At 45.7% G+C, this 27669-nt stretch overlaps 1 protein-coding gene across 1 annotated transcript in view; it reads right to left on the bottom strand.

Moving 5' to 3' along the window:
- The window catches only part of CFAP47 (cilia and flagella associated protein 47), a 680893-nt gene that overhangs the window by 384110 nt on the left and 269114 nt on the right, over positions 1–27669 (bottom strand). Inside the window, exon 41 of the mRNA XM_050936444.1 lies at positions 12554–12636. Coding sequence (XP_050792401.1) covers positions 12554–12636 — 83 coding nt within the window. The remainder of the gene's footprint in view (positions 1–12553; positions 12637–27669) is intronic.

Here is a 27669-nt window from a genome sequence, read left to right as displayed (position 1 = left end):
CACACAGTATTCCAGATGAAGTCTCACCAGTGCCTTGTATAACGGTACTAATACCTCCTTATCTCTACTGGAAATACCTCACCTGATGCATCCCAAGACCACATTAGCTTTTTTCATGGCCGTATCATGTAAGCAGAGTCAGGATGAGCTCTACCCTGACATCTGGTGCTGAATTGTGGCGAGTGTGGAAAAGAATTTCAGGGGCTGGTCTTGTTTGCATAGGCACACCCACCCCGCCTAGCATGAGCCCACAGCCACCCAAATGGTCACTTTGGCTGCTGTGGAATCTCCAGTTTTTCTGTTATTGGGGCACAAAAAATAAAGTGTTCTTACCGTGATTATGTGAATCAAGGCCAGTGGAACTGTTTTATGACAGAGGGACTCACCATCAACTGAGTAGCACTCACTAGACAAGGGACATGGGTTCCAAACCCCTGTGAATGGAGAGAGGCTGGGGACAGGTATTTGTATCTCATGGCATGGGCCCCCTTTGAGGGCCTGAAACACCAACTGCACTGCCTCCTCTCTCCACTGTTGAAGAGCAGAGCTAATTTTGATTCCATTAAGGGTATAGTTACAGGCTGCTGTGCTGAATTCACTTTGGGCCAATGGTGCACCAAAGTAGGTGACTCACAAGCCTAACCTTAGGTGGCGAGGTCGGAGATCACTGCTGACTGGAGTACTGCACGGCCAAAGGCTGCATCATCCCTAGCCTGGTGCGTGATGGAGTAGTGTGACGAGAACGTGTGGATGAAGGACCATGTGGCCGCTCTACAAATCTCCTGAGTCAGGATCTGAGGCAGGAACGCCGCAGAGGAGGCCTGCGCCCTAGTGGAGTGGGCCGTGACTGGAGGGACAGGGGTCTTAGCTATGCGGTAGCATTCTCGGATGCAGGACGCTCAATGTAAAAAGCCAACCTCTGCTCTTCATTGGAAGAGTGTGGTTTGGGATAAAACATCGGGAGAAAAATATCTTGACCCATGTGGAACTGTGAGACGACCTTGGGTAGGAAAGCTGAGTGAGGTCTAAATTGGACCTTGTCCTTACAGAAGACAGTATACGGGGGCTCGGACGTTAATGCTCTGAGCTCCGACACCCTCCTGGCCGAGGTGATCACCACCAGGAAGGCGGTCTTACACGACAAGTACAACAGGAAGCACGAAGCCAGAGGCTCAAACGGAGGTCCCGAGAGGGCGGAGAGGACCAGATTCAAGTCCCAAGCAGGGGCCGGCAGACGAACATGCGGAAATAGCTTGTCCATACCTTTGAAGAAATGCCCACCAGCAGGTTCGCAAACTCCGAGGTACCCCTTCTCCCGGATGGAAAGCCGAGATGGCTGCCAAGTGAACACGAATCGAGGAGAGGGAGAGGCCCAGTTGTCTGAGGTGGAGCAAACAGTCTAGGACAATGAGGATTGGGATCCCCAGCGGATGGTGACCTTGCTGACCCGACCATATGCAGAAGCGCTTCCATTTGGCCAGGTAGGTGGCCCTAGTTGACGGTTTCCTACTACCGAGCAGCACGTGTCTGACCTGCTGGGAGCACTGCATCTCCACCAGGTTCAGCCATGGAGCATCCATGCTGTGAGGTGAAGGGACTCCAGGTTCAGGTGGCGGAGGGAGCCCCAGTCCTGCGTGATAAGGTCCGGAAGAAGGGGCAGCGTTAGGGGCATCTGAACGGACATGTGCAGGAGTGATGTGTACCAAGGTTGGTGCGGCCACGCCGGATTTATCAGGATTACCCATGAGTGGTCCCTGCGAATCTTCAAAATCACCCTGTGTATCAGGGGGATCGGAGGAAAGGCATAGAGTAGACCGACCCCCCAAAGACCGTAGGAAGGCGTCCGACAGAGACCCCTGACTGCGGCCCAGGAGGGAGCAGAACCGTCGGCACTTCCTGTTTTCCCTTGAGGCAAACAGGTCTAACCGGGGAAAGCCCCAGAGCTGGAAAATTGAGAGCACCACGTCCCACCGGAGGGACCACTCGTGATCCCGGAACGAGCGGCTGAGGGTGTCCGCTAAACCATTCTGCTCCCCCGGAAGGTAGAACGCCATCAGGTGGGTCGCATTGTGGACACAGAAATCCCACAGCGCGAGGGCTTCCCTGCACAGGGGAGAGGAGCGTGCACCCCCGTGTTTGTTGATATAAAAGACTGCCGACGTGTTGTCTGAGAGGATGGAAACACATCTGCCGGCCAGGTGGGACTGGAAGGTCAAACAAGCCAGGCGAACCGCTCTCAGCTCCCTGACATTGATATTCAACTTGAGGTCCTCCGGCGACCACAAGCCCTGCATCCTGAGGTGTTCCCAGGCGCGCTCCCCAACCCCGATCGGAGGCATCCGTTACCAGGGAGAGGGAAGGTTGAGGGGCAGCGAAGGGGATGCCCATGCACACTTTCTGCAGGTCAAGCACCACCGCAGCAAGCTTAGCACCAAGTGGGGAATGGACACGACTGAGTCCAAGGGGTCCCTGGCCGGGCGATATACTGTCGCTAACCAGGACTGTAGCAGGCGAATCCGAAGTCCAGCATGGTTTACCACATAGCTGCACGCTGCCATGTGACCCAACAGCCAGAGACAGACTCACGCTGTGGTAATTGGGGCGCGGTGCAGTCCGAGGATGAGCTCGGAAATCGCACGGAACCTGGATTCCAGCAGGTACGCTCTGATGTGAGTGGAGTCCAGAACTACTCCTATGAACTCTATTCGTTGCATCGGAGACAGGGTGGACTCGGCTTCGTTCAAGAGGAGGCCGAGATTGAGAAAGGTCTGCCTGATGAACAACACCTGAGTCTCCACCTGCTCCTTGGAGCGGCCCTTTATGAGCCAGTCGTCCAGGTAGGGGAATACTTGGATGTCCTGCCTGCACAGGGAGGCCGCCACGACTGCCATGCACTTCGTGAAGACCCTTGGAGTAGCTGACAGGCCGAATGGGAGCACCGTGAACTGCAGATGGGCATCGGCCACGACAAACCTGAGGTACCGACAGTGTCAGGGAATTATGGCAATGCGGAAATAAGCGTCCTTTAAGTCGAGGGCAGCATACCAATTTCCTGGATCCAGGGAGGGAATAATCGAGGACAGGGAGACCATGCAGAACTTCAGCTTTCGTACAAACTTTTTCAGCCACCGCAAGTCTAGGATGGGTCTCAGGCCCCCTTTCACCTTCGGTATTAGAAAATACCAGGAGTAGAAGCCTTTGCCCCTGAGCTCCCAAGGGACTTCCTCCACCACCCCTGCCTCCATGAGGGACTTCACTTCTTGACTTAGAAGTTGCTCGAGAGATGGTTCCCTGAAGAGGGACGGGGAGGGGGCTGGTGGGGCAGGAGGGAGGAGAACTGGATAGAATATCTCTTCTCTATCGTGCGGAGCACCCAGCTGTCCAACGTGATTCGGACCAGGCATGGTAGAAGGGGGACAGACGTGACCCAAAGGTAGGAGTAGAAGGATCCAGAGTCTCGATAGGTAGGTCGCCCTCGACCGTACCATCAAATAGGGTGTCTAGGCCCCGATGGTGGTCTTGATTGACCGGATGCCTGGCCAGAGGGGTGGCGTTGGTGACACCTCCTGCCATTTCTGCCCCGCCTGCGCCCCAGCTCCAGGCGAGTCTGAGGCTGGTAGGGGCGTGGGGCCGTCTGTGGCCTAAATTGCCTGCGCTGAGTCGCAGGGGTATGCAAGCCCAGAGAGCGAAGCGTGGACTGCGAGTCCTTTAGGCTATGCAGAGACTTGTCCGTCTTTTCTGAAAACAGCATCTGCCCCTCGAAGGAGAGGTCTTGAATGGTCTGCTGGACCTCACAAGGCAGGCCTGAGACCTGGAGTCAGGCTCCCCGCCACATGACCAGGCCCGTGGACAGGGTGCACGAGGCTGAGTCCACCGCATCTAGGGCAGCCTGGAGAGAGGCTCGGGAGATCAGCTTCCCCTCCTCCACCAGGACTCAAAACTCGGACCTCGAGTCCTGGGTAAGGAGCTCCGTAAACTTCGACATGGCTGAACACATGTTATGACCATATCGGCTTACAATTTCCTGTTGGTTGGCAATGCAGAGTTGTAGGCCTGCCGTGGAGTACATTTTTCTGCCAAAGAGGTCGAGTCTTTTAGCGTCCCTGCTCTTTGGTGTTGACCCCTGAAACCCGAGAGGGGGGAGTGTTTGTGTTTAGAGGGAATGAAATAGCTTTGCTCCGTTCTCTTCACAGTAGGGGCCAGTGAGGCTGGCGTTTGCCATAAAGTACGGAACGTATCTGCTATGGTCTTTATCAGCAGTAGAGCCACCCTGGATGGCCCTGAGGGAGCCAGGATGTCTACTACAGGGTCCGCATCCATCTCGATTTCCTCAGCTTGGATTGTGAGGCTCTGAGCTGCTCGCCGGAGCAGTTGTTGGAGGATTCCGGTGTCCTCCAGGGCCAGTGCTGCAGCTGTGCCCGAGATTGCTTCATCCGGGAAGGAAGATGAGGAGATTATTTGGATCGGCCCTTCCTCCGGTGCGTGCAGTCCTTCAGGGTCCTGCAGCACACGGTACTGTGGTTGCGGGACCGGTTCTGATTCTAAATGTGGCACTGCGACCAGTACCAAGGTCGCCAGTGAGCAGCTTGGTGTATCAGGCGGTGCCTGCTGAGCCCAAACTGTAGCCGTTGCCGGTGCCGCTGCCCAGCTAGAGGCTGCTGAACTTGGATATGGCACATCCCTGCCCAGCGACGGTGCCAGTGGAGGAGGCAGCTGCACCGGGGCCATCGATGCCGAGGAGACCAAGGCTGACCTTGATCAATGACCAAACGCCTGGCCTACCGACTGGTAGTAGGCCCAGGGGGTCCAAAACGGCCACTGTGAGGGCAGATGCCATTGCTGCTGCCACTGTGGGTAACGCTGGTGACTCGCCCCCGAAACCGATCTCCTGCTTCGCGACCAGCTGGAGCAGTAGGAGTCTGCCTCTGAGTCTCAAGTCTCTGAGTACGAGGACCTGAGGGGAGCAGCACCCGGTGCCGTTGGAGAGCGGTGCTGAGGCAGCGGGGAGCCTTATCTGGTCTGATGCCACCTTAGTGGCGCAGTGCAGGGAGAGAGGCGACAGCATGGCAGGCTTGCCCCTTGATTGTACTGGGGGACGGGCTGCGGTAGGCAACTCCCTATGGTGCGGGGAGGCTGGCGCCGGGAGTCCCTTCAAGTCTGAGGCCGCCTCGAACGCCTCCGGTGTCGAAGGGAGGCGCAAGTCTCCGCTGAGGTCCGGGGATCTAGGCCAGTCCAGATTCGACCGCCCTCTTTGTGGTGCGGGAGTTGACGGAGCAGCCGAGGGCTGTAGCCCAGCCTGTCCGCTTGCACCTGCAGACGGTGTCGGCCTCCAGTCCTGGTGGGGTGACCGTTCCCTCACCGGCTTTCTCTTCTTAGCGGGCACCAGCGACGGTGAGCAGTGCCGCACCGAGGCTGACTTCCTATGACCCGACTCCGTCCAGTGCCATGTTTTAGACAACTTGGGCTGGGCGCTAAGTCCTGATGCCAGTGCCAGGGTGCTCCGCACTGAGGAAGACGTGCTGGGCACCGTCTCGGCCGGTACCGGATCTGAGGGTGGCCGCAGGGCAGCCTCCAATCAGGAGGACTCTAAGTCTTTGAGAGTTCTCGGGCAGAAGCCTCTGCAGATAGAGCACCGGTCCTTTTGGTGGCTCTCTCTGAGGCACCTCAAACAAGCAGAGTGCGGGTCACTCTTGGGCATGAATTTCCCACAGTCCTTGAGGACTTTAAACCCGGGGGACCAGAGCACGCCCCAGTAGGCGACGAAACTTGGGGGGGGGACCCCTCAACTACCAAGAACTACATACAATGACCTAATTAAACTAACTATAATGTAACTATATACATGGACTATACACAAGGATAGGACACTGCTAACTTGCTATGCACAAGAGAAGTTCCAGCTAGCTGTCACCGGCGGTAAGAAGGAACTGAGGGGGTGGAGGATCAGCGGGCCCCTTTATAGGGCACCGTAGTGGCGCCACGGCCGACCCTACGGACGCTGCTAGGGGAAAATCTTCCGGCTGGCGTGCACGCGGCATGCGCACACCTACTTTGAATGGACATGAACAACTACTCAAAGAAGAAACATTGCCTCCTAGAGGCACCTGGGGGAGTGGTATGTAATTGTCCCATGTCACTGGGGGGCGCTCGAGCCAGTTTTGCATCGCGTTATTGAAATGGAACCTCTAGATACTGACCTCAGCCCTTGTTGCTGCCAACTCAGACGGCAGAAGGGTTACATTACATTGGTGGCTCATAGTCATCCTGTGATCAACCAATACTCCAAGGTCCTTCTCCTCCTCTGTTACTTCCTCCCCAGTTTATAACAATAATTCTTTTTATTAATCCCAAAATGCATGACCTTGCGCTTTTCACTATTAAATTTCATCTTATTACTATTACTCCAGTTTACAAGGTCATCCAGATCTTCCTGTATGATATCCCAGTCCTTCTCTGTATTGGCAATACCTCCCAGCTTTGCGTTATCTGCAAACTTTATTAGCATATACCCCCTTTTTGTGCCAAGGTCAGTAATAAAAAGATTAAATAAGATTGGTCCCCAAACCGATCCCTGAGGAACTCCACTAGTAACCTCCCTCCAGCCTGACAATTCATCTTTCAGTACAACCCGTTGTAGTCTCCCCTTTAACCAATTCCTTATCCATCTTTCACTTTTCATATTGATCCCCATCTTTTCCAATTTAGCTAATAATTCCCCATGTGGAACCGTATCAAATGCCTTACTGAAATCAAGGCAAATTAGATCCACTGCATTTCCTTTATCTAAAAAATCTGTTACCTTCTCAAAGAAGGAGATCAGGTTGGTTTGGCACAATCTACCTTTTGTAAAACCATGTTGTATTTTGTCCCAATTACCGTTGGCCTTAATGTCCTTAAATACTTTCTCCTTCAAATTTTTTTCTCAAGACTTTGCATATTACAGATGTCAAACTGACAGGCCTGTAGTTGCCCGGATCACTTTTTTTCCCTTTCTTAAAGATAGGAACTGTTAGCAATTTTCCAGTCATACAGTACAATCCCCAAGTTTACAGATTCATTAAAAATTCTTGCTAATGGACTTGCAATTTCATGTGCCAGTTCCTTTAGTATTCTTGGATGAAGATTATCTGGGCCCCCTGATTTCGTCCCATTAAGCTGTTCGAGTTTGGCTTCTACCTCAGATGTGGTAATACCTACCTCCATATCCTCATTCATATTTGTCATCCTATTATCCCTAAGCTCCTCATTAGGCTCATTAAAGACTGAGGCAAAGTATTTGTTTAGCTATTGGGCCATGCCTAGATTATCCTTAACCTCCACTCCATGCTCAGTGTTTAGTAGGCCCACTTCTTCTTTCTTTCTTTTCTTCTTATTTATACGGCTACAGAACCTTTTACTATTGGTTTTAATTCCCTTTGCAAAGTCCAACTCTACATGGCTTTTGGCCTTTCTAACTTTATCCCCACGTGTTCTGACCTCAACAAGTTAGCTTTCCTTGCTGATCACTCCTATCTTCCATTCCATGTAGGCTTTCTGCTGTTTCTTAATCACCTATTTGAGATGCTTGCTCATCCAGCTTGGTCTACAACTCCTGCCTATGAATTTTTTCCCCCTTTCTTGGGATGCAGGCTTCTGATAGTTTCTGCAATTTTGACTTGAAGTAATTCCAGGCTTCCTCCACCTTTAGATCCCCAAGTCAGCCCTTCTGAAATCAAAAACCCTAGTCACAGATCTATTTCTGTTTATCCTTCCATTTAGTTTAAATTGAATTAGCTCATGATCGCTCAAACCAAGGTTGTCCCCTACAATCATTTCTTCTATGAGGTTCTCACTACTCACCAATACCAAATATAAAATGGCATCCCCTCTTGTTGGTTCAGCAACTACTTGGTGAAGGAATCTATCAGCTATTGCATCTAGGAAAATCTAAGCCCTATTATTATTACTAGCACTTGTCCTCCAGTCTACATCTGGGAAGTTAAAGTCTCCCATGATCACACAATTCCCATTAGTATTTACTTCATTAAAAACATTAAAAGGTCTCTATCCATATCCAAATCAGATCCCAGCGGTCTGTAGCACACCCCAAGCGCTATCTCAGGGGAGGCTCTAGTAGCTTTCTTTCCCAATGTGATTTTTGCCCAGACAGACTGTCTTATCCATTTCATCCCTTATTTCTTTACAGTCTACCTTATCACTGATATACAATGCTACTCCACCACCTTTGCCTTTATTTCTGTCTTTCCTAAACAGCACGTAGCCTTCAATACCTGTACTCCAGTCCCGACTACATGTCATAAACAGATAGTTAAGGGTGAATGTCTCTTTTACCTGTAAAGGGTTAACAAACAGGGACCCCAAACACCTGAGCAGAGGACCAATCAGGAGACAAGATAGTTTAAAATCTCGTGGGAGGGAAGCCTTTGTTTGTGTGTTTTCTTTGTCTGTTGTTCTCTCTGCGTTCTGAGAGGGTAACCAGACGTACCTACAGGCTCTCTAATTTTCTATTCAAATAGTAAGTAACAGTAGAAGGCGGTTTAGTCTTTTTGATTGTTTTCTTTATTTGCAAATGTGTATTTTGATGGAATGATTTTAATGTGTATTTGTGCTGGGGGGAAGACTCCTCTCTAGTGTCTATAAGCTGAAAGACCCTGTAATATTTACCATCTAAATTACAGAGACAACTTTTACTTTTTTCCTTTCTTTTTATTAAAAGTTTTGCTTTTTAAGACCTGATTGATTTTTTCCCCTTGTTGAGGCTCAAGGGAATTGAGTCTGTACTCACCAGGGAATTGGTGGGAGACAGGGAGAGAGAAGGGAGGGGGGAAAGGTGGAATCCCTTTGTTTCAGATTCACGGAGCTTGAATCTGTATTACCTCTTGGGGAGGGGGAAAGAGGAGGGGGAAAGGTGCATTCCTCTCTGTTTTAAGATTCAAGGAGTTTGAATCACAGTGATCTTCCAGGGCAACCCAGGGAGGGGAAGCCTGGGAGAGGCAACAGTGAGGGAAAGGGTTTACTTTCCTTGTGTAAGATCAAGGGGGTCTGGGTCTTGGGGTCCTCTGAGAAGGTTTTGGTGGGACCAGAGTGTACCAGACACTGCAAGTCCTGGTTGGTGGCAGCACTACAAGATCTAAGCTGGTAATTAAGCTTAGGGGGATTCATGCTGGTACCCCATCTTTTGGACGCTAAGGTTCAGAGTGGGGATTTATGCATGACACTACTATTCCACCATGTTTCTGTTATCCCTATAATATCAGGCTTCACTTCCTGTACCAGTACCAGTTTCTCCATTTTGTTACCTAGGCTCCTCGCACTGATGTACAAACATCTTAATTCTTGCTGTTTGGCTTCACTCACATTCTCTACCCGATTAGGCACAGACAGTGCCAATATCACCTGTTAGAATTGTATCTACAGTATGTAGATACAGTATCTTCCTCCGTATGTCCATTCTCCTATCCATGACAGTATCCATTCCTGCTTTGTTTTCTTCCCTCTCAATGTTAAAATCCAGCATGGAGATTACCTGGACATCTCTCAACCATCTCCCCCCAATTCCTAGTTTAAAGCTCTCAATCAGTTCTGCCAGCCTTCATCCTAGAAGTCTATATCCCTCCCTACTCAGGTGAAGTACATCCTGAGAGAACAGTCCTCTGACCATGAATGCCTCCCGAGGCCACACATCCCAAAGCCCTCCTTATAGCACCACTGCCTGAGCCATCTGTTGATCACCATAATCTTGTCACACCTTTGCTGCCCTTCTCCAGGAACAGACAGAATCCCACTGAAGATCACCTGAGCCTCAATTTCCTTAAGTGTCTTCCCCAGCCTGGCATAGTCTCCCTTGATACGTTCCAGCTAGAATCTAGCCGTATCATTTGTTCCCACATGAAGGACAATCAGCGGATTCTTTCCTACTTCCGTTAGGATCCTCTTCAGCCTCAGGTCCACATCCCGTATCTTAATACCTGGCAGACAGCACACCCTTCTGTTCTCCAGATCAGCTCTAGTTACAGGCCTGTCTATTCTTCTCAGTAAGGAGTCCACAGTCACGTAGACCTGCCTTTTCCTGGTGGCAGTTTGATTCTCCGGTCTATCCCCTGTGCCCTCTGGCTGTAAGTCCTCTCAATTCCTATTCACCCTTGCAATCCTCTGGAACTCATCCCATATTGTCCTGGGGCTCATGTTTGGTGTGATCTCCCATTGACACTTCCCCTCTCCTTATAGGGAGATAGCTAGCTGCTCTTCTCTTTTTCCTTGCCCTCTCACCTTCAGCAACCACCTGCTGTGCCCCTTCTTCATTTTCAAACTCCACAAACCTGTTCCTGAGCTTATTGCTCCTTCACTAGCCTGTCTTTTCCTCTGCCTGGCTCCCTTAGTGATATGCTTCCACTGTCCACTTTTCTCACCCAGCAGTCTCCCCTTAGAGTTCTTTGGACTTGCTTCCATCTGCAAGTCTGAGCTTTTCCCTTTGGCCTCATCATATCTTTGCTCCATCATCTGCTCAAACTCCCTTCTAAACTCAACCAGAGTTTCCACCTGCCCCTCCAATCCTCGGATCTTTTCTTCCATCAGCTCTATCAGGTGGCACTTCATGCAGACGAAACTCTTATCAGGTACCCCCTCCAGGATCATGTACATGCTACAGCTTCCACATCCAGACATCTTCATTGTGTCTTCCACTGCTTGGGTCACTACAACTGCTGCCTCTTTATCTGTCATAGACTTCCCACCTAAATCCTGTAAATTTGGGAGACATGAACCAACCCAAAACACCACCACTCACAGCAAAACAAACCCCCAAGCACCAAGACACTGCTAGAACACTGCACACTCCCTTCAATAGCCTGTGTTCCTCTGCTTGCCTCTCTCAGTCTTCCCCCCAAACTCCCCTTGTAAAGTCCCACTCAAACTCCCATTTACAGCTCTGTTTGCTGGCTCCTGTGTCGCTGAAACTGTCTATGCTGCTGCCTGACTGGCTGGCTACCTTTATAGGACCCCTAGTCAGAGAAGCCCCACCCCCTAATCAGGGCTCAGCTTCTCTCTCCGCACACTGCCCCTACCAGCCTCCACACATACAAATACAACTACAAATACAGACCCAGTGGTGCCCCAAATTTTCAGGTGCCCTACACAGCCACATAGTCTGCGTATGCCTAAGGACGGCCCTGCTAAAGTAGACCCAACAACCAATGTAGTGCTGCAAATGAAGACCTGGCACTTCCAAAATCCTTTTTTGCACTTATACCAAACACTCCAATAGTTGAGTGCGCACTTGTACAGTTCTAATAGCTACTGCTTTTTAGATGACTCTGAGATAGCAGTGCATCTTGAAAGAGGAATGCTCCATGATGTGCTGGAGGGAGCTCTCAAGGATCATATTGAGAAGAAGGTTAGGATGATTTCCCAGATTCTGTTAGTGCCCTCTTCCTGTCGAGATTCTGCAAAATTATCCTTGATATAAGTTACTTAACCTTGGGGGCTCATAGAAATATTTCTGAAGAGCAATTACACACATGCACATACAAAACATATTTTGCATCAGTTAGGAGATATTTTCAGAAAATTCTGTAGAGGATACACCCAGCTACTCAACATAAGGTCTTTACCCTTTAACCCGTGGGTTTTCAATCTGGAGGTCACAATCAGGTGTAATGAGATTGCAACTACCTCTTCCTTACCATATTGCTGAATGGATAGGGAATCTGAGATGAGAGAGACAATATCAAATTGTAAGGGGCAGAAAAATGTTAAGAACCATTGCTGTAATCCCTCCCTTCCAATTATATGAATTGAACACAGTGCTATATTATCAATATACTCAGTATTGCTTTCAAAGACCAAATATAAACATTTCCACATAATACAGAGAATATTACTATACAGTATCTAATATACTATACATATTCCAAAATGTAGTGTAACATACAACAGATATAAAGACAACCTAGGTATTTCAGAATTATTCTGGTACTATTAATACTGATATAGCAAGTCTCGGTTTTCCATAGTGCCATATGTAAATACAATAATATTTTGCTCAAGTATGCAGAGAACTTCAAGGAACTGCTCTGCAGATTTTGTGCAACTGAACTTTCTTGAGGGTATCTACCTATGCCAGCGCCATAACTCCCAATGAACAAATCCTGACATAACTCTTGAATCAAAACTATTAGGGAATGAAAGTGGAAAATCTATGGACAATGAATCATTTTAAATAATTCTTTCATATCCAACACTGATAAGCTGGAGGGGTCTCAAAGGAGCCCCTTTTTAGAAGAGCCAGTCTTTCAGCCCGGTAAAGAAGAATCTCAGCTTTCTTTCTTTTTTAATAAATTCTTTAGCCATAAAATATATTACTAAGCTTGCATTGTCTATATAAATGTAAGATGTCTGCAGACAATAAATCTGTAATATGAGTATCTATTATTGTATATATTTTAACTTTTAAGGATTCTGTTCATTCACACTGGTTCTCCATGTACTCCAAAAGTCATTAGTTAAAGGAAATTTTTGCAGAAAAATGAAAGGCATCCATTGTAGAAGTACTTACAGCCATTTAAGTTGTTCTCTTTGTGACACAGTACATCTTCACCTCCCACATCACTTGTACTATTCAGTACATTATATTCAGAACTAGTGAAAGAGAGAAAAAGCAATATGCTAACTGAGCTGTAATTTATAATATTAAATAAAATGATCTCTTCAAAGTTCATACATATAGCAATGCAAATGACTGACAAAATCTGACAAATATGGTTTTAAGAAAAAGTGATTTTGGCATAATCTACCCGTAGAAGATACTGAATTTTATTGTGTTCTTAAGTTATTGTTACTTTGATCTCCAAAAACAGTACATTCCTTCTTCAATTCATCTGCATGTTTTTTTCAAACTAAACAGATAAGCAAACTCCACATATAGAAAAGCAGGTTACAAGTTCAAAACTTACGATTGCTGGTGATTGACCAATCAGCCCCAAGAGTGTATGCCCAATAACAATTTTGAGTTAATACGAATAAATTTAGTCCCAGTTCTTTTTTTTTCCCCAATCTTCATATTAGTACAAACCTATAAGAATTCATTTAATTATAATTCACCATGGACTTTCTTCCAAGGGGGATTAAATAACATTAATGCAACATTAAGACTGACATTTTGAAACTACAGAAGACAGGACATTGAGGAAAGCTACTTACCTTCCCTACCTCACAGCAGTAATTAGATACATATTAAAAGAAAGTGAAGCTCTCAAATACTACAGCTATGGAAACCCATGTAACTACCAAAGACAGAACATTCCCTGAAAAGTTCACTTCCATGCAACTAGGGTGACCAGACAGCAAGTGTGAAAAATCGGGACAGGGGGTGGGGGATTATAAACACCTATATAAGACAAAGCCCCAAATATCTGGACTGTCCCTATAAAATCGGGACATCTAATCACCCTACATGCATCTGCAAGCATACCAACAGAAGCATGACTTGTAACAATGCGGACTACACAATTTGAGATTATGACCTAGATCAGGCCTGCACAACTCGTAAAAGCGGCAAGGGTCACATTACTCCAGAGAAAATAGCTGAGTGCCGAAACCCCTGTCCCCTGGTCCAGCGGAAACACTCCGCCCCAGCACTGCCCAGCCCTGCAGAAACAAACCCTCCTTTCCCAGTGCCGCCCCACCAAAACAGCTGTGGGCCAAAAAGGAAGGTTGGAGGTGGGGAGGTGATACTTGATTTTAAATCAACCAGGGGCTCCCAGCTGAAGAGGTGGCTGGCAGCCCTCAGGGTCAAATTAAAGGGCCCGGGGCTCCAGCGGCTGCGGGAACCCGAAGCTTTGTGGGGCTGGGGCAGGGATTTAAAGGGCCCAGAGCTCCTGCTGCTGAAGGGAGCCTGAGCCCTTTAAATCCCAGCCCCAGCGCATCCACTGGAGCCGCCACTGGGATTCAAAGGGCTCTGGGCTGCCCGTGGCGGCGGGGACCCCTGAGCCCTTTAAATTTCAGCCGCGGCAGAGAATCTCTGCGGGCAGCTCAGAGCCCTTTGAATCCCACCCACGGCTGAGATTTAAAGGGCTCTGGGCTCCCCACAGCTGAGGGCAGCCCAGAGCCTTTGAATCCTGTCTGCAGCTGGCAAGGCCGGCTTTAGAAAGTGCGGGGCCCAATTCGAACATTTTCGGCGGGGCCCCGGCAGGGATGACTGAAAAAAGAAAAAAAAAAACCATGTAAAAAAAAAAAAGCCTTTCATTTCTTAGCAACCGGTTCCCTATAAAAAGTTCTGCCACAGTATGTAGTTTTTGTACCAATAGGGTTACCATACGTCCGTATTTTCCTCCTGGATGGCAATTTAAGATTCAAAAAGCCTGATATGTCCGGGAAAGTACAGATGTATGTTAACCCCACCTAAAGTTCTTTTTTAAAAAGATGTGTCTGAACTAGAAATGAGCTCTGCCACTCCCTGAGGGTGTGCTAGGGTGCACATGTGGGTCCCAGCTGCTCCCTGCCCACCTAATTGAAGCAGGTGTGCAGGGTTACTTCCCTGGGAACTACAGGGCACCAGTGGACATGGGGCTGGCTTGAGATGGGGGGGAGGTAGCTGGAGGTAGGGTCTGGCTGCAGGCTGGGCAAGGGGTGTGGGGCAGGCGGGAGATGGCGTGTGGAATGAGCTGGCTGGCTTCAGACAGGGCCACAGGGGGGGTGCGGCATGGGTTGGCAGGGCTGGAGACAAAAGAGTGCAGGACTGGCTGGCTTCAGGCAGAGGGGTGCAGCAGGGGTTGGCTGGAGACAGGGAAGAGGGTGCAGAGCTGGCTGGAGACAGAGGTTGGTGCAGGGCTGAAGGCAAGGCAGGGCGTGAGGGGCTGGCTGGAGACGGGCTGGCTGCAGACAGGAACTGGTGCAGGCAGAGCAGGAGGTGCGGCAGGGGTTGGCTGCGGGCAACTGGTGCAGGTATAGGGGGTACAGCTCATCCTGTATGGTGAGTGCCCCGTCCTCCTGCCTCCCCTACCAGGGTAGTAGTAGCAGCCCGTGGCTCAGGAGCTATTTAAAGGGCCTAGGGCTCCCTTGCTTCCATTGCCTCAGCCCTGTAAATAGCTGCGGGAGCCCTGGGAAAGTGGCGGGCTCCGGGGGCTATTTAAAGGACCAGGGCAGCAAAGGCATCTGGAGACCCCCCCCCCACTACCCCAGCGCTCTTGGAGCTATTTAAAGAGACCGCGGCTCCCCTGCTTCTACCGCCTCAACCCTGTAAATAGCTGAGGGAGCCCTGGGGAAGCGGTCTGGCTTCAGCGGCTATTTAAGGACTAGGGCGGCAGAGGCAGATGGAGCCCCGGCCCTTTAAATAGCCCCCAGAGCCCCCCGCTATCCCAGGACTCTGGGGGTATTTAAAGGGCCCGGGGCTCCCCTTCTTCTACCGCCCCAGCCCTTTAAATAGCCACGGGAACCCTGGGGAAGTGGTGGGGCTCCGCTGGCTATTTAAAGGGCCGTGGCGGTAGAAGCGACGGGAACCCTGGACTTTTTAAATAGCCCCCAGAGCCCCACAGCCCTACCCCAGGGCTCCAGCAGTGGTGCTCTCATGGCAATTTAAAGGGCCTGGGAGCCACAGGCCTTTTAAATTGCCCCCTGGGGAAGCTGGGCCACCCCGCTACAGCGCACTGGCTTTTGCCGGTACACCATACTGGGGCTTGGGCATGTGGCCCTCTTAGGGGCGGGCTGATTCAGGGGAATTGGTTGAATTGGCCTAAAGCTGGCCCTGGCAGCTGAGATTTAAAGGGCTCTCTGCGGCTGCAGGCAGCACAGAGCCCTTTGAATCCCGGCTGCGGCTGAGATTTAAAGAGCTCTGAGCTCGTGGCTGCCTGCAGCTCAGAGCCTTTTGAATCCAGGCCGCGGCTGAGATTTAAAGAGCTCTGAGCTCCCCACCGCTGCAGGCAGCCCAGAGCCCTATGAATCCCGGCCGCAGCTGAGATTTAAATGGCTCTGGGCTCCCCACCGCTGCGGGCAGCCCAGAGCCTTTTGAATCCCGGCCACAGCTGAGATTTAAAGAGCTCTGGGCTCCTCACCGCTGCGGGCAGCGCCGAGCCTTTTGAATCCCGGCCGCGGCTGAGATTTAAAGGGCTCTGGGCTCCCCGCCGCTGCGGGCAGCTCAGAGCCCTATGAATCCCGGCCACAGTTGAGATTTAAATGGCTCTGGGCTCCCTACCGCTGTGGGCAGCTCAGAGCCTTTTGAATCCTGCCACGGGCCACACAGTGAGCCTCTGCGGGCCACATGTGGCCCGCAGGCTGTATGTTGTGCAGGCCTGATCTAGATCTTTCATTAATCAAATGGGCTTTTCAGTTGGTTTACTAACCAATGTAAGTGCTTCACTAGTCAAATGGAGGTGTATTGATATGAACTGTGTTTTGGATAATTTTATGTTTGAGGGAGAAGAAAGAAAACTGAAAAATCTTTAAAGGCATTTTACATCAAATTGTGTTTATATTCACTAGAGAACTTTAAAACGTTATTAATGTTGAGCATTGCTGAAACCCCTACCCAATCATAACAAATCCTGCTTTTTTTGTGCTTTTACTTGAGCACTTCGGTTGAAGATGGTAAAGGTAATAAACCATACCAAATTATATAATAGATGCATAAGATTTTTTATGTTTATGATCACTGGTAAGAATTTCAGTTTGATAGTTGGCAGGATGCCTATAACCTGGGATTGGTACTACTTAGAGTGTTAAATCAAAGTGAATAAAAATGAATGAATTTGAGGCCAAATCCTGCCATTTTTGGGTACTCAAATCTCCCATGTAAGGACGGTTTTTTCAAACTGACTTTGATTGTACATACAGTACCAAGCAATACCAATCCCAGGTTTTAGGTGACCTGACTTCAGTCAATGGGAGATATATCTGAATAAGGATTCCAGGAATGATCCTATGGGATAAATAATTTCCAATAGCAGGACTTCTGGTAACTCACAACTGAAGGATAAAATTGATGGTCCTTTATAACTTCCAGAACAGTAAGAGATGTTGGGATTATATAACTGGAGAGTCTCCTTTAGTTCAATAAGTGGAACTAGAGTTTTAAACTTCAAAGGTTCCTGGTATCACAGACATCTGGGATAGCATTCCATGCAGTTGAAGGAATTTCAAATGCAATTAATGTGTCATTTGGATTTTTACTTATTTAGGCCCAGATTCTGCACTGGTATCTTCTAGCATAGAATGTACCACTTGTGCAAAGTTCCACTGATTTCACTGGGAGTCTGCATATGCGCAGGAGTGTATGCTAGTGAATCCCAATGATTGGGGCCTTAGTTACTTCTCACATTTCAAACTTCAACACATCTGAAATTTTATCGTGTCTCATTTATTCCTGTTAGGCTCCCTCCCTCCACAGTGTCTATTGTTTTTAATGCTTGCTATTTACTTATAGAATTAGACATCGCAAGTTGAATTGCATGCATTTTGTCGTTTTCTCATGGACATTTCTAATCCATGTTGAACAATAACTATATCACAATTCATAGGATGTATGGAGGTGAAATGTGTTTCTTGCCAATTTTAAGTTTCAGGAAGAAAGAGAGGTTCCTTACAAGTAACTGTAGTTCTTTTAATAGATTGTAGGTACAGATTCAAACCCTAGGGTGTACCTGTGCACTCTGCACAAGATATAACTCTCTCTAATGCAGTGCCACCACTCACTATGTATGCTCCTTCAAAGGAATAAGCATTTGAACCCAAGTTCTTATAAGATGTCATACCCCAGAGTCCCCTCAGTTCCTTTCAACCAGCAAAACCCCCACACACATTATTCATCTGAATGAAAACCAACCCAAAACCTGTTTATTGGCAACTTTATGTTCCAGGGGAAAGGAAAAGATACTGAGACCCTTTTCTAAACCCAATATATCATGGATTCAGTCTTGGCCTCATTGATGTCAATGGCATTTTTGTCATTGAATTCAATGGAGCCAGGATTTCACACCTTCATTTTCACCCTGTATCTCTAACATGCTTTGGAATGTACAGATGACAAGTGCTACATAGTATTATTAATAGCCTTTTCTTCGACATCCTCTAGAGCAGTGGTTTTCAAACTGTGGGTCGCAACCCAGTACTGGGTCGCGAAATGGAAGGCACTGGGTCACAGAAGCTCTGGTCAGCACCGCCGATGGTGCTGCCCAGCTAAGGCAGGCTAGTCCCTACCTGTTCTGACACCACATTGTGCCTCAGAAGCAGCCAGCAGCAGGTGTGGCTCCTAGGTAGGGGGGCCATGGACTTCCTAGGAGCTGAACCTGCTGCTGGCACCCTAATTCCTGCCCCAGCCCTGAGTTCACCCCAACCCAGAGCCCCTTCCTGCACCCCAAACCCTTCATCCCTGGCCCCAGCCCAGAGCTTGCATCCCCAGCCCAGAGCTCCCTCCCATGCCCTGAACCCTTAATTCCTGGCCGCAAACTGCATCCCAGCCCTAAGCCCCTCCCACATCCCAAACCGTTGGTTCATATGATCAACAATTTTCTTCCAGAGGGTCACCAGAAAAAAAGTTTGAAAATCACTGCTCTAGAGAACTTGGAAATTTTACCAATGGGAAACATTATTCAACAATCAACATAAAATCTATTTTTCCATCTTTTTCCTGTGCAACGTTTATAAAATTGTATTACTAATGTTAAGCCAAATTAAACATTAGAGGCCATTACAGTGGATGCACAAGTAGCTAAAGAGCACATATTCAGCAGTTTGTCCTCTAATTTGCTGCACTGGTTGTTATGGAAAGATCAGCATCCAATAATAATGCTTTGTGTGTGATACAGGCAGAATTTGACCATGACATTTAAATATCAGTTGTATAACACCACTACTGAAAGAAGACATTTTGGTGGCTGTATCACACATGAAAATTGCAATCTGCATGATGTGTAATGTGCTATTCAATCATTTGAATAACTGTCATTTAATCTGACATACCAGTACCTTAGAAATTATCTCTGAATCTCTCACTTGAACATAAACTAGTCAAAAACCAGGCTTCCTGTCAATATTAATTAATGTTAACAATAAAAGACTTGCATTGCTCTACATGCAAATTAGACAAATTCATCAAAACAGAATAAATACCATCTTCTAATCTGAAGTACTTGAAGCACTGTCATGCATACTTCAATTTTTTTTTATGTTTGAGCATGCATGCATTGTAATACATTTTCAGTATGCTTAGATATGCTCACTGTGTCTGGTCTTAAAATCTGTCCCTAAAATTGGTGATGCATAAAATAGAACATACAATGTACTGGCTTTGCACACTTTTTCTCATTCATTATTGATGAACTATCATGACTCATAAGTGGCAGATAAAATGTTTTCATCCATTATTTGTGTCAAACATTGAATGCAAAGACAACTCACTGCATATCCTTTCTTTCTCTAGTTACACAATTCTCAGTTTGCAAATTTGAATTTAAAATATATTATACTTACCTGTACTATATAGTAATGTTGTAGGGTATTAGATTTAGTTATATATATTATGTATTACATAGGAGATACAGAAATTACTGTTAGATTTAGTTATATATATTATATATTACATAGGAGATACAGAAATTACTGTTGTAAAATGGACCTAACTTTATACAATTCCACTAACCAAGCCACAAGGGAAGGCTGCAATGCATGTATCACTTAACAATATTAAGACTGACATTTTGAAACTACAAAAAACCTTGGGCTGGGTTGTAATTTAGCCGGCTATAACTCCTTACTTAGCTTTTCTCGCAGCTAGACCCTTATTTTTGCAATTAATCCTCAAGCTAGGAAGATCCAGCAAACGGTTTTCTCCTGCTGGTGTCTGCCCTGATATGAGGGAGGAGGCAGCATTTATGTTGGTCCCTTTCTCTCAGTTCATCCCCAGTTGGTTTGGGAAGAGGGGAGTAATTTCCTGCCCTTTCTTCAATGCTCCTGGCCTCAGCCCTTAAAGATACAGGATCTTCTCCCAAGCGCATGCGTGCGCACGTGTGTGTGTGTGTAACCTTAAAGGGCTAAGCCACATGATAGGATGGGCTGAATATTAGGCATCACAACGCTGAAGAGGACTGATCATCCCATCACACTGGCCCAATGAATTCTTGCCACTAAAGGAGCTCTTCCAACTACAACATCTGAATTCTCAGGCTTCTTTTACAATAAACCATTATTCAGTGGTTCAGGATTAGGTTGTCTAAATATGTCTCCTCTCCATTTATTCTCTGCCATCCTGTCCCACTCTGGCTGTTATCTGACATAACTACTCTGGTACTCTTTATTACAAATAGAGTTTTTTTTGTGGGACACATTTCCCTCACAATCCAAGGATCACAAAATGAGTCAGCACTCTTGTGCTAGCTTTTGTTCCCAGTTCTGATTTCTCTCCATTTTTCCCCCCAAATAAAAACTGTCCATGCAGACAGAGACAATGCTTTCCATGGAAAACTAATTATGTTTTTTTTTGCACCAGAATATTTTCCCCTTTAAGATACATTGGATATGGATTCCCTTAGCACTCTAGGTTTTTCCTACTGAGTTTCTTCTTCTGACAACTACCATCTAGAATATTCTGGTTAGGAATCAACTTTACTATTTTTCATATAAAATTGTATGTGCATGATTGTGACTGGGAGCCACAAGCCCCAACACCCCTCCTCCCCCCGCCCCATTTTCTAATTTGAAAGGATTACTTTCGGTCCCTTACAAGTGACTAGAAAGTGGAAAGTGTGACTAGAATGGAAATTATATAAGTTTTTGCTTTCTGTACCTGACCTACTGCAAGAGTGTACACAAATGTACTATACCAATTAACTGAAAAAAGCTGACCTGTGCACTTGTAGTCTGCCATTAAATGGGCAAAAAGATACATTTCCAAATGTTCACACTTTACTAGACATGCATCTGCAATTCCATATAACCATTACTGTTATACCCAGTTCTACAGTGCTCAACATAGGTGTCCTTAACAGTGCAAATTGTATTTATAATAGTGGCACAAGTATTCTGCACCTGTTACTCAGCCAAAACATCATTGGGAGAATGGTTTTTAATTGGATGGTTGCAACTTTAATAATGTTTAATGGAACAGGAGAGTTAAACTACCCCTCCCTCCACAAAATACCAAAACCCGCCCCCCCAGGTTTTTACTTGTATCCAGTATAGTATTAAATGGCTTCTTTAACAAAAAATCAATAATCAGGAGATCTGGCAGTTTCTCAATAAGACAATATTAAAGTCACAACTATCCCAAGGCAAACGAAAGATAGAACAGCAAGGTGCCAATATGACTACATAAGAAGCTCTTTAATGACCTGAAAGTGAAAAATGAATCCCACAAAGTGGAAATATGGACAAATTCCTAGGGAGATGTACAAAATAACAGCACAAGCATGTAAGAACAAAATCAGAAAGGCTAAGGCACAAAATAAGTTACTCCTAACATGGTAATAAGAAGAGGTTCTTTAAATAAATTAGGCGCAATGTAAAAATGAAGGAAAAGATGTAGGTCTTCAACCTAGTGAAAGAGGAGAGCTAATCATGCAAGGCTGGAAAGAACCTCAAGAAGTCATCAAGTCCAGTTCCATGCACCAAAGCAGAACCAAATAAACTGACTAAATATGCCAAGGTTTTTTTCACATGTCCTCATAGGTCAGGTTTTCTAAACCTTTTATCATTTTTGTTTCTCTCCTCTGGACTCTCTAATTTGTCTACATCTTTCTTAAAGCCCAGAACTGGACATAGTATTCCAAATGAGGCCTCACCAGTGCCTAGTACACGAGGACAATTACCTCCCATGTCTTACATTCACCCACGAAAGCTTATGCTCCAATACTTCTGTTAGCCTATAAGGTGCCACAGGACTCTGTCGCTTTTTACAGATCCAGACTAACACGGCTACCCCTCTGATACTTGACTCCTTTTAATATACCTCATAATGATATTAGGCTTTTTTGCAACTGCATCACGCTGTTGACTCATATTCAATTTGTGATCCACTATAATCTCCAGATCCTTCTCAGCAGTACTACCATCTAGTGAGTTATTCCCCATCTTGGAGTTGTGCATTTGATTTTTTACTTCCTTAGTGAAGTACTTTGCACTTGTCTTTATTTAATTTTATCTTGTTGATTTCAGACCAAGTCTCTCATTTGTCACAGTCATTTTAAATTCTAATCTTGTCCTTCAAAGTGTGTTCTTAACAATGATGTCATCTGCAAATTTTGTAAGCATGCTCTCGACTCCATTATCCAAGTCATTAATGAAAATATTGCACAGTACCAGATCCAGGACTAATCCCTGAGCAAATCCCACTAAATACATACTCAGTTTGACAGCAAACCATTGATAACTACTCTTATAGTATGGTCTTTCAACTAGCTGTGCACCCACCTTATGGTAATTTCATCTAGACCACATTTCTCCAGTTTGCTTATGAGAACGTCCTGTAGAACTGTGTATCTTACTAAAAACCAAGATACATTACATCTATTGCATTCCCCTATCCACTAAGCAAGTAACTTTGTCAAAAAAGGAAATTAAGTTGGTTTGACATTTGTTCTTGACTAATCCATGCTGTCTATTCCTTATAGCTCTATTATACTCAAGGTGCTTACAAACTGATTGTTTAATCATTTGTTCCAATATCCTTCCAGGTATCAAAGTTAGACTGACTGGTCTATAATCCCCAAGATCCTCTTTGTTTTCCTTTTTAAAGATAGGTACTATGCTTGCCCTTCTCCAGTTCTCTGGAACATCACTCATCCTCTATTAGTTCTTGAAGATAATCACTAATGGTTCTGAGATTGCTTAAGGCTACTTCCTTAAGTATCATAGGATGAATTTCATCAGCCCCTGCCAACTTGATTACATCTAATTTATATAAATATTCTTTAATCTGTTCTTTCTCTATTTTGGCTTGCATTCCTTCCTTGTCCATATTAATTGTATTGAGTATGTGGGCACCATTAACTTTTCTAGTGAAGACTGATGCAAAATAGGCATTTTTGATGTTACCAGTTATTAGCTCTCCTTCCCTACAAGGTAAAGGACCTACACTTTTCTTCATCTTTCTCTTGCTCCTAAAGTATTTATAAAACTTCTACTTCTTGTCTTTTAAATCTCTTGCAAGGTACAACTCATTTTGTGGGTTAGCCTTTCTGATTCCACCCCCATATACTCATGCTATTCTTTTGCACTCCTTAGCAATTTGTCTGTTTCCACTTTCTGTAGGGTTCCTTTTTAGTTTAAGTTCTATTTTGATTTTAGGTACATGAGAGGAAATTCGGCCCCAGTGTAGTCAAGTGCCAAAACTTCCATTGACTTTAATAGAACCAAGATTTCACCCACAGTCATTAATCAAAGTTTATTTGGTAAAAATCAGTTGTTGTGCACATATCTACATTTTAATTTACTGGCATATTTTATAAAGACAAACTTTACAGCAAATTTTATATATTCTTCCTGTAACCCCTTAGAAGCAATTACACATTTCTTGTCATCTTATCTGCTTGGTACTACTTTATCCTCTCCTTTTGTTGTTTATAAATACAGTAACTCCTCACTTAACGTCCTCCCGCTTGACATTGTTTCGAAGTTACGTCGCTGCTCCATTAGGGAACATACTCATTTAAAGTTGAGCAATGCTCCCTTATAATATCAACTGGCTAACTTTACAAGGGACCATTGCACAAATTCCTTTTCTCTACCTCCTCCCCCTCCCCCTCCCTTCTTCCCTCCCTCCCAGAGCTTCCCCTGCTGCCAAACAGCTATTTGGTGGCACTTAGGACTTTCTGAGAGGGAGGGAGGGAGAGATGGAGCGAGCGGAGAAGCTCCCCCACCTCCCCACCACAGGCAGGGCCACCCAGAATGCAGGGGCTGCAGGGACCTGGGCTAAGGGGGCCCCAGGGCCCTGGCCTGCAGTTCCAAAAGCCCCTTTCAGAATGCAGCACTGCAAGCACGGGCTGAAGGACTTGGGCCCTTCAAAGCTGGCCGGAGAGAAGTGACGCTTTGAAGGGGAAAGCACCACTTCTCTCCTGCCACTGGCTGCCCGGCTGCCCCTGCTCCTCCTGAGTCCTCCAGCCCGTGATCACAGGGCCATATTCCAAAAGTCACTTTAGAGCTGTAGGCCAGGGCCCCAGAGCCCCCTTAGCCCAGGGCTCTGCAGCCCCTAAATCCCCTGCGTTCCGGGTGGCCCTGCCTGCTGAGGAGGGGGTGGGCAGCTCCCAGAATCATGGCCACAGGGGCGGTGCTGTGCACTATGCAGAGCCACCTACACACCCCCTACACCAAACAGAAACTGCCCCAGGTAAGTGCTCTGTACCTCCTGCTTGCCCCAGCCCTGACCCTCCTCCCACATCCCCACCCTGAGCGCCCTCCTGCACCCTAACTCCCTCCCTGACACTGCACTCCCAGCCCCAGGGGTAAGCCAGGGGCACCTCCCCACCACAGGACAGTAAAGTATAGTATTATACAGTATATAATCCCTTTTGTCGGCCCCAAAAATGTCCTTGGAACCTAATCCCCTGCATTTACATTAAATCTTAGGGGAAAATTGGATTCATTTAACATCATTTCACTTAAAGTTGCATTTTTCACGAACATAACTACAATGTTAAGTGAGGAGTTACTGTAATATCCATTGTTGTTAAGGCGAGCTAAACTTGCACAGTTAAATTTGTTGAATGGACTTTTTTTTATTTTATGGTAAGCACAAAGAAGAGTATATTGACACCGGGAACGGATGTTTTAATGTATCTCAAGAAATTATTGCGAATAAATGTTTAGCTCTAGACTCAAATAATATTAAATTATCCATATACAAAATCTTTCTCTCCTAGCAATAAATTTTGAAGAGCCAGCTCATACCATACAGTTATTACATACTGAATTTGGTAGTTATAGGCTCTGGCTTAAAATAAGTTGTTAGCCTTGCTTGGTTAAAAAAGCATCTGAACATTGTATCAAAATAGGCATGTAAAATCCTCTCAGTGTATTGCCCTTGAAATCTATTGTAACAGCTGTACTTGGAGGCCATTAAAAAAATAAATAAAAGGAAACTATTCTGTAGACTACCTGAAAATAAAATACTTTTTATTCTATACTTATGAATACAGATTTCCTTTTATATAGACAATACAGAAACATGTTTTTGATATACAGAATTTCACGTCTTTCAGCATCACACCTTTGATTTTGAATGCAGAACTTATGATTTCCTAAACTGTGGCAACTGCAGCAGAATCACTGTAAAGACAATAAGCTGCCTAAATGTTATGTGAGGAAATGGCTATTAAAATGGGGCTATTAAAAGGAAACACTGTGAAAATTAAACTACACATAGTCTTTTTCACCAGTAAGAGCAAATTGCAAATTGTTACTCAACAGGATTTATTCAATGTTCATCAGATACAGATACCACAGATATGCATTGGGCTGATTTGATGGGCTACCAAAAGACAAAATTCTTCCTTTTTGAGTATGATGTGATGTGGGTGAGCAAAGGAGTTGCCGAAAAGTGATAGGTTCTTGACCCTTCCTACCTGCAAGATGTGCGCACAGTGCCTTACTGCTGCTCCAAAACAAAGAATTGTACACTCCCACCTACTACTCACTGACAACAACATGTGTACGTGAGGGAGGAGGTTAAAGGCCTGACTGCACCCATGTTAGCTGACCACATTCCTTTAGGGCCACAGAGAACCAATAGACATGACAGGTAGTTTCCAAGATCATATTTGAACGCTGTTTTAGTCTGAGAGAGGCGTGTTGGCAGGGGGAAGAAAGGCTGAAAGAAATATTCTGACTCCACTTTCTCTCTAGTACACCCACACACCAAACCAGAATTATTTTGCTCTTTATATGCATCCCTGTGGTGTACAGTAAAGTTGAAAAGTGACAGGTACCATAGGCATATCTAAATCTATATAGCAGTTACTTCATCAGTAAACTTAGGAAGATAGAAGCAAGGGAATGTATTATTAATGAGAGAAGGAATCCAAGGGAACAGTTTACTAACATACTTAGAAATACTGAACCATGTATTGGCAAAGAGCTCAATACAAAATATTCACTAAAATCCCATGTCATTGCAGGATATAGTCTATGGGTATGTCTACACTACAAAATTAGATCGATTTTATAGAAGTCGACTTTTAGAAATCAAGTGCATATATCCACACTAAGCACATTAAGTTGTCAGGGTGCATCCTCACTACCACAGCTAGCACCAACTTATAGAGTGGTACACTGTGGGTAGCTATCCCACAATTCCCGCAGTCTCCACCGCCCATTGGAATTCTGGGTTAAGCTCCCAATGCCTGATGGGGCAAAAACATTGTTACATGTGGCTTTGGGTACATGTCGTCAGTAGCCTTTTTTCCTGAATTACCTGTGCAGATGCCATTCCACAGCAACTGGTTTTCAAAGCCTTTCTCACGCACAGTGCACCTTGCTGTGCTCTTCTAATCGCCCTGGTGCCTGATGCAAAACGATTGTCTGTTGTTGCTTTCACAGAGGGAGGGGAGACTGATAAATAACATGTACCCAAAACCACCTGAGACAATGTTTTTGCCCCATCTGGCATTGGGAGCTTAACCCAGAATTCCAATGGGTTAAAGAAGACTGTGGGAACTGTGGGATAGCTACCCAGTGCACCGCCCCGTAAATCGATGCTAGCCACGGTAGTGAGGATGCACTCCACCGACTTAATGCGCTTAGAGTGGACATACGCAATCGACTGTATAAAATCAATTTCTAAAAATCGACTTCTATAAAATTGACCTAATTTTGTAGTGTAGACATACCCTATGAGAGTAAGGGGGAGACGTTTATGGCAGGGTGGAAGGCTGTGGCAAATCGCCTGGCATCTGATGTTGAGCAGCCAGACACCAGGGCAATTAGAAGAGCACAACAAGGTCTATTTTAGCACTACTCTCCTCACCAGGGAGGAGTACAGAAGTCAATTTTAAAAGCCTTTTAGATCGACGGAATGACCTAACCCTATAGTGCAGACCAGAGCTTTGATGTTCCCACAAAACTCAGGATAGTAACTAATATTATAGAAACAGCTAAAATCAGGTAGAATGTTTTAAATTAGCATAAACCAATTTACACTATATCAATTATTGAGCAGAACTGTAATCCCTCCTAGTAGTATCTTTCTAAAATGCACTTGTGGAAGATAATAGAATAAAGATATTAATGTTGGACTGACAACTTTCACAATCTTCTACATTTATACACTGGAACAATGCACAACATTTATATCTATTGTTTGTCTTATGACAATAAGAAATACTGGTTGTTCTACTTTGTTTAGTATGACCCCTTCCTTCACTCATTAACCTGCCTGGAGATGTAACCTTCTTGAGAACCAAACTCAGAAATGTAAGAATATTTCTTGGTATTCTAAATAATTAATTTAAAAAAAAAATGAGGAAGTAAACTAACAATAATTTCCCATATACTGTATGCTGACAGGACTGTCCTTGACAAAAACTGACAATTTTTCATTTCTTTTTTTTTTAAATGAGCAGTTCTGAAAATATTTCACCAAGGAAAGGATTTTTTAATTCTCCAATCAGTTTGTAAGGTCATAACACCTTCTAAGGACCTACCTGTACAGTGACACTCATGATAAACTGCCTAGTGATAACGGTAAGGTAAAAG

Source organism: Gopherus flavomarginatus, chromosome 1 (assembly GCF_025201925.1).
Source record: "Gopherus flavomarginatus isolate rGopFla2 chromosome 1, rGopFla2.mat.asm, whole genome shotgun sequence".
Taxonomy (NCBI): domain Eukaryota; kingdom Metazoa; phylum Chordata; order Testudines; family Testudinidae; genus Gopherus; species Gopherus flavomarginatus.
Note: the sequence above shows the minus strand (reverse complement) of the source record. Positions and strands in the feature narration are given on the sequence as shown.